Here is a 13,177-nt window from a genome sequence, read left to right on the forward strand (position 1 = left end):
TATATATATATATATATATATGCGGCTAACTTTAGAAATACTAATTTTTTGATGTAGTCAAACTATATAACATAAGAAATTAATATTATAGAACGTGATGCAATTGACTTTTTTTTTAAATCAATAAAGCTGAAAGCCGTCAGACATCAGTGATTCGATGATTTTATCTTTAAAATTTCTGATAAAACAGAATCGTCAACAGTTTTATTTATATCCACGGGCAAGTTGGCATGGAAAGAGTGGCAACCAATGAAAAAATTCCATTTTTTAATCCTTCCTCCCTAATGATCTAATAGAAATTTTTGAAAGATTTTTTTGGATCGTCGATTGAAATTGCCCTTTTTATCTAGTGTTCAAATTTCGAACGAAATACATACTATTTCATTATTTATTATTTCAAATTTTCTCACAAACTGAAACAAAAATATTTTAAAAATATTAACGAAAATAGTTTACTCCTTTAATTTGCTTTTAGAAAAACTTAAATTATAAGTAAATAAACAAACAAAAAATCAGACACTCATTTTTTTCTTATTGCTTAAAATCATTGCATTTTTATAGGGGGTCGCAGACGAAACCCGATGGAAAACCCTGATTTGTTTCAAGGTGACATTGCTGGCATTGAAAACATTTTCGTGAGTAGTATATTTTAATCAACACTCTTTTAGTTTACAGTGGCAGTGGCAGCCCAGTGGTTACAGAATCGGGCTCCTATCCGGAGGTCCCGAGGTTGGATTCTCGACTCCACTAAGACCCACCCAGAACATGCGATACACCTTCTCGTAAAATCTGTGGAATCAGAAGTCCTGTGGTCTGTCTCTCACCAGTCCCGTGTGCCCAAGAATTTCGAGAAAATATCCTTCCCCTTTAGATCTAAGTCTAAATTGAAGAAGTGGCCTCACAAATGAGATTTCCTCAATGGCGGATCAAAATTATGATGGAATGCTTTCGGATCATGCTCAAGGATGCTTCCCTGAGCGTCGCCGATCGCAAATTGCGTATCTCTAGTGCGACGTAAATAAAGTTCCTGCCTAGTACCTACAATTTAGCTTACATTGTTCTATAAATACATTATGACTTTAACAAATAAAAACTAAATGTATAAGAAACTTTTTTAGTACGAGAGCAAAATATCAATTTCTTTAATTTGTTATTACAGAATAACGTTTAATCAAAAGATTAAGAGAACAGCCTATTAAAGTTAGACACTACGTAGGGATTTCTCTAACCGAGCGTATTTTGCCATTCCGCAAGTTCTTCTCTACCATGAAGGTAGAGGGTTTAAATCACACCGCATCTTTGGATGTGTCTCTGCCTTCTTGTGTTAATTATTCTTGTATCTTAAAAAGGACTTATAAGCCATAGATTGTAATGAGTACACAAGTCAGCATACATGTAAAAATAAATTAAATAAAACCGTGCTCATTAAATAAACTAGTAGTTCACGCCGTATATAACATGTATTCTTCCATTACAATGAGTTATTTTTATATCCGTCGTTAGCTGACCAACTTTTGTGTTTACGACTACTAATGTTCAACTCCATAGTCTTGTAATTTTTTAAACCAATCCAGAAGACAAAGAAACTCCTGGATCAGTACGGCCAGAGGTATTGATTTGTTATGGGAACATGAAAGACTTAGCGACTCGACAGATTTAACGTGCATCTGTCTCCATTTACAACACTGGGAGTCTTCTGCCGGTTGGGATCGAACCAACGAACTCTTTGACATGTGTCCAGTGCCCTACCGACCAGGCTATCCCTGCCTTAAAATGGGTCTTTGGCTATGGTCAAATGAACACCAAGCCATCAATAATAATCAATCGATTATATTCACTGTGATTAATCAAGTAATGTGAATACCATCGCCCAGTTTTCCTTAGACTGATATTTTTCTAAGATTAAGTACAACTACCTTTACGGTATACCTTTCACAGTAGTTTTTTAAGGTTAAGTGCCACTCCCAGGTTTATCCTGCACTGATACTTTTTAAAGTTTAAGTGTCATATGAATAAAAATTAATTGTTCAAATGAATTAATTTGAATGATTTTAATCCCGTCCATGCTCTTTCAAGCATTAATAATAGTTGCTCATAGTTTTAGTCTCACTAAAATACTAATTGATGACCCTATATAAACCTTTTTTTACATAGCTTTTAAAAACACATAAAGGTGTATATCACACTCTAAATTTCGCTGAAATTCTTCGTTCTTTTAATCCTATTTTTACTCGGTATATTATAAATCATGTCGAATCTGAATCAAATTATGGTAAAAGTTACCGGGCACTGAGGGTGACAATACTTTTTACCATAAAATCAATTTTACCGGAACATGTTAAGAAACAAAATATCCGACATACCGTAAATTTTAGAGTAATAATTACCGTCAAAATTCCTGAATCACTCTAATTAAATAATTATTGCTGAAAAAACTACGGTATAATTTCTTTATTTTAAGCTAAAAATGAATTTTACTTCAAAAGTACGGCAAAAGATAATGACACCAAACTGCCGGTACTTCATGTTGAAATTTGATCAGAAATTTTTTACAGTGTACTCACGATAAACAATTAAAATTCCTTTTAATAATTATATTTATTTATTTATAATCTAAAACAATTAGTTTTTTATGGTGCTACGATCAAACAGAAAATTATCAATTAAAATAACTCACTGAGAAATTTGGAATTGACAGAATTAGTACGAGCAAAAAAAATCCAATCAATTAATTTTAAAATTCACGTAAACTTTAAATACCAGTACTGAAGTACTTTCTATAACAGTACTTTAGTACTAGTAAAAAATAGTACTTTAGTACCTTTTTTACTCTAATTTATTGTTGTTATCATCATCAGGATAGAAATGGTGTTCCTTTAAAAAGAATGCAATGGCCACAAGGTATCATTCCTTTCAAAATTGACCCTGGATTAAGTAAGTGCTTTTTATCACCCTATTTTACCATAAATTTATTGAATTAAAAGTATCTACAATAATTAATAGATAGAAGTTTTACTCTGAACACCATGATTTCCATCTATTTTCTTAGTTCTTTAAAAGAAATTAACAAATAATTGTACCTTAATAGTGAGGGACTGAATATTTAACAAACCATAAATAGAAACTCAAATTAAAGATTAGTTTTAATTGCCTTTTATTATCTATGGTTGTACACAGTTATTAGATTTATTAGAGTTTCTGCCTAGAAGATGATACTTTTTTTTTTATTTATTTTTTTATAATATTAAAAATCATATCTTGGAACACTTAATTTTTTAATTAAGTCGTCTTCATTATCACTCCACTGCTTACAAACGCTTCTAAAAGAAATTTCCTCTGGTACTTTTCTAATTTTATCAGACCATATTTTTGTGGTCATTTTCCCATGATGCTGCAATGATAGCCCAAAATGTTGAAAGTACTGTGAGCCAAAGAGAAATAAAAAAGATGAAGAAAAAACAGACTACCCTGAATAACTTTTACGTTAATCTTCACGTGTTAGGACTCAATCTTAATGTTTCGAAAGGGTGATCTCAAATATGCTAATTAATAAGTGCAGAAGATATAAGTTACTCAGAATAAACATGCCACTTTTTCTACGAATTCAATGATCTGACCCCCAAAATATAGAGATTTTTTATTATAGCCGAAATTTAGAATTTTGTCCGAATGACTTTGTCAGGAGAGCAGCCTAAAGTTTGAATCCCTTTATGTTAATGTGACTTTTTTCGCTCTTTAGAACTCCTCAAGCGAATTTAAAAAAAATCGCCCATATTTATAAAATTCGTTTATACAAAAATAATCCTCTGCAAAAAATAACTTTTACTAAATATTTATTATTTTTATGCTTTTATTTAATAATAGTGAAAATAATTTAAAATTCTAAGGAGTGAAATTTTTGCATCACTTTAAAAATTTAATTTTGCATGGCAAAATACAAAATTGGAGTGAAATTCGTCATATAGTTCCTAAGAAATCAAATTTTAACGAAGTTGTATATTTAATAATATAACGCGATAACTCTACTCCATAAATGCGGGTAAAACACATTGATTAAAAAGTTTTTCATTTAGAAAATTTTTCTAACACATTGATTAAAAACTTTTCTTTCTTTTATTTTTCTCTCTTTTATTAAGACGTTGTTTTTATCATATAAACTCAAACCAATTTTGTGTCTTTTTTTTTCCCAGCATTGCTATCATTCAATGCAAATATACGAGTACATAACAGATAATTTTGGATATTAATAAAAATCGATTAATCGAAAGATAATCGAAAATAAAAGGAAGGACAATAAAGCGAATAACGCAAGAGGTACGCAAAACTTAACTATTGTCCCTTATTTTTTTATCACTGTTCCCCGTCACCATACATAAAATTACCTATTTTATCTATTTTACTAATTAAACTGGCATCGAACTTTTTAGTCTAGTTCTCTGAATTCCACTTATCCCCAAATTTAATAATGATTTAACTTACTTCCAGCAGTTTTAAGTCAACCTTATAAATATTATGATCTTAATACGAATTACATTTAAATTTCAGATCACGAAAGAATTCTGATTTTGCAATCAATGAAGAATATTGAATCAAAAACATGCATTACTTTCGTAGAACGCACGACACAATCTGACTACATAAGAATTTTTCCAGGAGAAGGGTAAATACGTGACACGCATTTTTAGATTAGTAATTCTCAGCAATAAGACTAAGTTAGTGAAACAGATACGTTACGAAATAAAACAGTTTTAGATACTATTGCACAGTATCTCAAAAAAAAAAAAAAAAAAACACCGAATCTATTGCAAGATATTTTATTTTATTACCGTCGTTGAACAGCCGACCCAAGTTTTTGGGTTTACGACTGCTAATATTCAACTCCGTAGCCTAGTAATTTTGAACCCAATCCAGAAGACAAGACACACTTTACATATCACTTACATTTTAACTGGAGCGTTTCGATGAAGTTTGATTTACTGGACGTAACAAGTAGGCATTACCATTTTACAGCCATAATAGTATTTTATTTTATAACTGTCGTAGAACAGCAGACCCAATTTTGGGTTTACGACTCCTAATGTTCAACTCCGTAGGCTTGTAATTTCGAACCCGATCCAGAAGACAAGGGAATTCTTAGATGAAGTATTGGGAGACATTTGTCTTTAGTGAAGGACTTTTTGACGAAACTAACCCGCATCAGCGTGACATGGGGAGGAAAACAGTGAAAACCTCCCACGGTTAACCTGACGGCAAAGGAACTCAAACACATGATTTGTCTACCGTTGAGGATATTTTACGTCAGCACAGTGGTTGGTGCTATCCGAGTTCGGAATTCGAATCAACCAACCATTACCGTGAATCGAACCCGGTTCACCTCATTTAGAGGCATTTAGCGCTCTATCCCCTGAGCAGCCACGGCTCTATTACAAATATTGAAAAAAATTTGAGAGATTGTGAAACAAAAAAAAAATTGCAACAATTGATAATAGTACTTTTTGGTTCGCCGCCAACTGCTTTTCTTTTACTTTATTTTAACTTTTTATTTCAAAGTTTTGTGGCGTTTTTTTTTTGCAGACGGCGTACCGAAAAGTACCATGAATTATTACTATTTATTATTATTTAATAACTTACATTTATTAATAAATTACCCACAACCCAGAACCTTTCTGATGCAAGGACATTTCTCTGCCCCCTACACAGGCCGGTCGGCCATATAAATATATATATAGACTAAAAAATTTTAGAAATCTGTAAATTTCGGTTCATATCCTTGGTGTCTTATATTTTCGTTCTTCATTTTACAGTGGTACTAATAAAGTTTTATTTAAAAAAGATTTAATTTTTAAAAATTAGATTAACTGATGGAAAATTTTCATTTTACTTTAGATTAAAAGCTGGTTTTTGAAAATTTGATTAACCGGTTATAGATCCTTAAAATTAAAAATTAGATCATTATTGTTAAATAAATTTCCAACGAAAGAAGTGCCGTGTCATTGCTTAACCATGCTATCAAACTTCTTTTTAAGGCACAATTTGCAACAATTGTGTTGTTGTTTGTTTAAAAAAAAATTATTTTCCGATAGTCTGTTCTGTGAATTAATTATATTTAAAGGTGATAAAATGACTTTATTTAAAAACGTCTTTGTTTAAAAAATATGTAAACGTATTTCGTTTACGGGGAAAAAATCTAATCCATTAACATTATACCGATTCATTTTCACCAAAAAAAGCGCTATATTTATTAGTTAATGCAACATCCATTAGTTAAATTTCATTTGATCTGCAGGTGCTACTCTTACTGGGGTCGAGTTGGACGCGAACAACCAGTATCCTTAGGGGATGGTTGTGAGTACATGGGTACCGTCATCCATGAGTTGAACCATGCTATCGGATTTGATCATGAACAAAACAGATCGGACAGAGATGACTACCTCATTATATTTTGGGACAACATTCTGAAGGGTAAGATACCAATGAATTGAATAATCTTCCTTTTCTCAAAACTAATATCTATTGGTAACACTATACTCTGTTGCAAGTTAATGACAAAAGCCATTATCCATATGGTGAGAGCCTGTTTGCATCTAAGTGCTCTACAAATGGATGCTAATCTCCCAGCGCGAACGTATATCAACATCTCCAACTCTTGAAACAACGCTGCACAGCTTCCTTTTTGCTTACTTTCTTAAATCGTGTGAAATGAGGGAAATAAAACTAATTGAATAAAAGCTATTAGTTTGTTAATAAGAATTATTAAAACTGATATCTAAAAATCGCAACATATATTCGTCTTTCTGTTAACATTTAAATAAACTGATGAATGAATAATAAACATTGTTTCCTGCAGACGATTTCAAGGACTGGGAAACAAAAGTAACGCAAATTCTTTATCTCGCTTTTGATTTGTTAAGGGCATATCGGCTTAGGACGCGCCATTTTAAATGGTCCAATCATGTCCAATGCTCTTGCAACGTCATATAGTTACTGCTTGTTTTTTCAAGACAAATGTTCTCTTTATTTATCGAAATATGTCACCAAATCTAGGACTCCAGTAAGACTCTACGACTTGTTGTATTTATACAAATACTTGATCTTGCCTAATTCTTGTTTTGGGGATTTCAAATCGGAAATTAATTTTGCTGTTAAAGCTACAAATTTTTTTAAATGACATTTTTTCTCATTTTTTGTTGAAATGTATAAGTTAAAAAACGTTATATATGTCAAGGGATTGAGCAAATATTGCGACAAACCTCCAGGGTAGTTAAAGCACATCATCGGGATTAAAATGTATAGAAACCTATGCTCGGAAATGTAGTTATACACGATTGAGGCGCTTCTCCATTATGACTTGTTCAGAAGCACTTGGAAAAACAATTCATAATAAGTAAGTTTTTCTCGCGACGTATGACGACAATTCGGGCATGGGTTCTGATGCAATTTTAATCCTGGAGATGTGCCCTAACTTTCATAGAAGTTTGTGGCAACATTTACGCAACCTCTTGCTACATACAAAGTTTTTACTTGTACATTTCGACAAAAAATGGGCTAAAAATTTCCTTTAAATAAAACAATAGCTTGGTGAGAAAAATTGATTTAATATTTGAAATCAGCGATACAAAAGCATCTGACATCTGTTTAAAAAATCGCATGCAACAGAAAGCAAAGATTTTTTCCTCGGTGTAATACGTTTCGTTCAATTTTATAGTTGGGGCCGGAATAGCCTGTTTGGTAGGGCACTGGACCCATATTCAAGCGGTCTTGGGTTCAATGTCCTACAGCAAAAGACAGTAGTAAATGGTGGCTGATATGCACGTTAAATCTGTCAAGTCACAAAGTCCTCCTTGTTTCAAAGATTCAGAATGACCAACTGTTCAATAGTTCTAGTTTTTTTGTTATCTTCGACGCTATTTCTCAATTTATACCTTGTTATCTTACCAGATTTGAGTATTTGGCTTCCTTCTTGGCCATATTTTCCTGTAAGGGTTAGCCTTAATGCAAAGCTATAAGTGAATCATAAATGTTTCTGTTGTAAGTCAACACTTATACCAACACACAATTTCCATATTTTATTGCGCCAGAATTAATTTCGAATAGACCGAGTTTTAGAAACGGATATATATAGCACAAATCTTAGCCTCAAAGGCCCAAATGTAAAATCCAATAGATTCAGGTCTGGTGAATAAAGTGGCCATTCATGTGCAGCAAGAAAGCCGTGTTTCAAAGTTCCTGTTGTTATAATTAAAGCAGATATCTAAAACACTTTTCTAACCAGGTTTCCAAAATGATTTTCCAACATGATGAGGTCAAAATGTGCCTTTTAAAACTTTCTTTAAACTATTTTAAGTAACACTTTATAAATAAGGCATTTCTTAATGAAAGTTATTAGTGAAATGCTTTCAAGCAAATGGTCGTAAGTTTCCCAGAAATTACGTAACACTTCCTTTTACTGAATATAATAACCGATATTGTTAATTAATTTTACATAGCGGGAAAAAATTAAAAATATTTTTGGAAACTCACCTAAACATCATAGACTTTGCAAACAGAGCTTACTTAACTGTGATATGCAATTTATCTTGATGTGAACTTTTACTGGGGATTTTTAGAATCTTTTACAAAAGTGAAATAAAAAGATGCAGGCGTATGTTTCAGAGGTATAAAACTAATATTTATGAGGAAAAGAAACGTAAACTTCATCGAAATTTGTTGAATCAATTATGAGGAAGGAAACCTGAAGGAACATCAAAACTAATCAGATAACTTGAAACTTGGGGTCACTTTGATTCTTTTTTCCCGATTTGAAATTTCGCCTTCTGTAATTATTCAGAAGATTTTCGTAATGTTTTCGTTTTTTCTTCATTCTAATTTCGACTATCATTATGTAATTTTCTTAATAGAATAGATTTTTTATAACAATTTTAAAAATACATAAAGTCTATGATAACAGAGCTCTTGGTACTTTTGTCACCTATAAATTTTCGGAAATAAGAGCTTGTTTAACTCTTTAACTAAGTGCCTTCTATTTTATCAAGTATAATTACGAATTTGTAAAAGAAGTTTTTATGTATGTGATTTCGCTCTTTTTTTTCAGGATTCGAAGACCAGTTTGACAAACTTAAACCTAATCAGGAGAGATTAATTAACAATTTTGATTATGACTCCATTATGCTGTACGGTGAGACAGCCTTCTCAAAAGATGATTATTCTAAGACCATGATTGCAAAGCAAAAAGGTGTACGACTTGTTGAACCATTCAACAAGAAAAGACTCAGTGACAGTGACATCCACAGGATAAATGTCCTCTATGATTGTCCTAATAAATGATTGATCTTATTTATGATTGTTTATAAACATAAATAAAAGTTTGAATAAATACAAGACTCCCATCTCTATTTGACTTTGAAATATAAAACATTCAATAAAACTTTGCTTAACTTTGGTACTTTTCTCCTATTTGTATAAAGCAGAGCCTCTTTTTCTACATCCTAAAGTAGACAATTGGGTATACTATAGCCTACGTCACAGGTTGTGTTATTCCTACTAAATTTAACCCATGAACGGCATTTTCTGCGAGCCCAACTTCAAGCCACAAATAAACAAACGAAGTGTTTGATCGTTTAACTTACCCTTCTCGCCAGATTTTATTGCATTATAAAGAAAAGTAATTGATATTCGATTTTTTATTAATAATTGATTTATGTGGATAGTGGCATTTATGTGGATAGTGGCATAGAATTTAGCATTGCGTCATGGTAAATGTTATTCCTACTAAGTGGAAGTAGTTGTGTTTTTTTTTATATTATACCCAATTATGAGTCACAAAGACAACCGCATATCCGTTTTTTGATGATTTTCATATTTTCATAGAAATACTTACAATAGGCTTACTTAGTTCTTTTTACTTCATTATTTACACGAATGCTGAAAATATAAGTTATTAAAGGCAGATTACTACAAAGCACTCTTTGTACTGGTTGACTAAATGAAAAATTTCATATGGTTTAATCAAGATCTTTATTCATTTATTTTTTTAGTATTGGTGATTTGCCGACCGGCCTGTGAAGGGGGCAGGGAACTGTCCTTGCATCAGAAAGGTTCTGGATTCGAATCCCGGGCATGGTATGGATGTTTCTTTCTCTCTATCTATGTTCTATGTCCTTTCTCCTTTGTGTGTGAATGTGACCTGCCCTGCAAACGGGTTGTGGTAATGTGACGTGGGCGACGCTGCTCCACCGCCGTGGCTTCGCCACAGGTGCCCACTGGATAACGAAAAGAGAGTTAGCAGTTCTGGCACATTCTGTGGCCAATGGACTATAGTTCCAAGTGCCCTCCATTAAAAAAAGAAAATATTGATGATTTTTAAAAAAATAGAATAAGTATTTTTAATGAAATAGTATGAGTATTTTAACTGAAGGAAACAAAAATGAATGTGTTATTGCTCTCTGTTAAAAAACCAGCGATAACTATGTAAGTTAAGGTCTGGTTTCTTAGGACAAGCGCCTTATCTGGGCGTCAGCAGGACGTCAACGTCTCGCTGACGCCAACAAAATACTGGTTTGTTAGCTCAATGCCTGGTTTCTTAGAACTAGCGCCTTATCTGGGGGTCAGCGGAAAGTTGACGTAGAGCTGACGCCAAGAAAATACTTTTTTGTTAGCTCAGCGTGAGCAGTCGGTCCAACGCAGACATTATCTCTCATTGCGCATGCGTTAATAACGTAAACAAATATTTATTTTGAATTTGTATTGATTTTGTTATTGTCGACCAGTGTTTTAGAGAACAAATAATGACTTTGTCCAAGAAAAAACATATTATAGCTGAGCTAAATGAAGAGTGCTATGTTTAATGAAGAAGCTATGTTTAATGTCAAAATCAAAATCTTGGCTGATTTCAATGTGCTGTTGGATATTGTCCGCCATTGCTTCTGTGGTTAACGTCACGTTGTAATTCAACTGCAGTTGAGTTGGACGGCAATTGTAGTTCAAGATGAGCGTTCGATGACGTATACTATCAAACTCACAAATGGACCAATCAGAGGTTAGCGCTGATTTCCAGCTGACGGCGTCCTGTCCTAAGAAACCAGGCCTTTAGAAAATTCGTTACAAAATTCGTCAACAGATGGCACAGATACGGAACATTGCTTCCTGCCGCATATTAAACTATTTAAAATGATATATTTATTTGCATAGGCGTCTGTTCATTTTGTCTTCCGATTATTACAAGTCTTCTGTAAATTGCGGTTGTTTCGAAAATAGGGTCATATAATTTTCTTCACTCAGCAACGCCATTTTCCAGCAAGCCGAAACAAAATGTCTGAAGACAGAGCTTTAAGATAAACCACTTTTCACAATTTACATTTTTATAGTCTATAAAATATCAGGTTGTATATTGGGTTTTGTGTGGCTGGGTGGAGCAGTTGGTTTGTCGTCGGCCTTCTGAGCCCAAGTCTGCGGGTTCGATCCCCGGCCCAGACACCGGATTTTCGGGATGCAGAAAATCCTCAGCGGCCATGTCGTATGATTATGCGGCATGTAAAAGATCCCTGGAGTGCCTTATTGGCTCTTGGCATTTCCGGCAAAATTAAATTCCTAGTGCACTTCAGCATCCAAATAGAGTCTCGGTGCTGCCATCTAGTGTGGCAGAAACTAGACGTCCAAATTAACATGACCATCGGTATCTCACCCATTGTGGTGGTCCTGAAAGAGTGGATACCAACTCTGGAGAACGCACTAGGTCTGCTCATCGGCAAGACCGATTGTGCAGCTCATTGGAAATAAAAAAAAATATTGGTTTTTGTATCATTTAACTACTCCTGCTGTTTCTCTTCCTCTAAGTTGTTTTCTTTAAGTAACATTAAGCACTGAACACATCCTTCAATTATTTACGAATTAGAAAAGACAGAAACTACGCGTCTACAAAACTTAGGAGCTAACAGCCTACTATCCTTCTTAAATTTTACCGATCAATTAAAGTTTTTCAATATTATCACATACTGATATATACAAAAGAAGAAAAAAAGAGATTTTTCATTAATATAAGTACTTAATTGTTATCAGGTATCAAAAAAGTTCTTCACTTTTTACAAAGAATAATCGAACAATATTATTCACTACGTATAAATGTTTCGGTTCAAGACAGCATGACTGATTCAGAGGTATAATAAAATCTATGAGTCAATTGATTTTGAGGATATTTAACTCTAAATATCATCTGTTAAATTCATTTTCAACAATTTAAAGGATTTTCAAAAGCAGGTTTGATTTGTTTAAAAGCACAAATTCAAAAACAAATAAATAAACACAAAACATTTAAAATTATTTTTCACGATCTTAATGTTCTGGTTAAAAAATAAAACTTACATTGTAACGTCCATCACAATATTGAAATTTAATATTTTATTTTTGATATATTTCTTAGTATTTGATATATCTATTTTAGTATCGTAAACATAAGCTATTTTAATGCCGCGATATTAATAAAAAGTTTAGAAAAACTCAAATAAAAACACTTATTTGGTTTTCAAATTATTATTCATCATCTGTGAGTTTTAATAAATTAGAATTGCATTTAAAATTGAAACGACCATTAAAAAAAATTCAAAATAAAAAATATTATTTTTAAAAGCCACGTTTTTGTAGTGGAGAATAATAATTAAAAAAAAATTTAAAAACAAAAAACGTGGGGTGCATGAAATACATAACAGTAATGTTATATTAGTGTGTGTATGTGTGTGCTCTTGAGAATATGTGTATGTATATCTGTAATTGTATCTGAATATGGATGTGGAATATGTTTGTGTATATACATATGTATGTGGATGTATATGTGACTGTGCATGTGTGTGAGTAAGAAAATGTGTATATGTATGTGTATATGTACTGTTATGTATTTCATGCGCCCCACGTTTTTCGTTTCTCACTTTTTTTTTTTAATTATTATTCTCCACTACAAAAACGTGGCTTTTAAAAATATTATTTTTTATTTTGAATTTTTTATTTTAAATTATAATTATTTTAATTTTTAATTTTTATTTTATATTTTGTTAAAATTATTACTTTTCAATTATTATTCTTCTCTAGAAAAAACGTGGTTTTCAAATATATAGATTTTTATTTAGATTATTTTTCTTAGTCAAGACTACAAAACCACGTCTAAAATAATAGAACTTTCATTTTAAAT

The 13,177-nt window shown here is 32.3% G+C and overlaps 1 protein-coding gene across 1 annotated transcript in view; it reads left to right on the top strand.

Annotated features, from left to right (window-relative positions):
• The window catches only part of LOC107441051 (astacin-like metalloprotease toxin 5), an 11,480-nt gene extending 2,107 nt beyond the window's left edge, over positions 1-9,373 (top strand). Inside the window, exons 2-6 of the mRNA XM_016054186.3 lie at positions 562-635; positions 2,859-2,934; positions 4,546-4,660; positions 6,287-6,462; positions 9,092-9,373. Of these exons, the coding sequence (XP_015909672.1) occupies positions 562-635; positions 2,859-2,934; positions 4,546-4,660; positions 6,287-6,462; positions 9,092-9,324 (674 nt within the window). The 3' untranslated portion in view covers positions 9,325-9,373. The remainder of the gene's footprint in view (positions 1-561; positions 636-2,858; positions 2,935-4,545; positions 4,661-6,286; positions 6,463-9,091) is intronic.
• Positions 9,374-13,177: the final 3,804 nt, after the last annotated feature.

Source organism: Parasteatoda tepidariorum, chromosome 3 (assembly GCF_043381705.1).
Source record: "Parasteatoda tepidariorum isolate YZ-2023 chromosome 3, CAS_Ptep_4.0, whole genome shotgun sequence".
Lineage (NCBI taxonomy): Eukaryota > Metazoa > Arthropoda > Arachnida > Araneae > Theridiidae > Parasteatoda > Parasteatoda tepidariorum.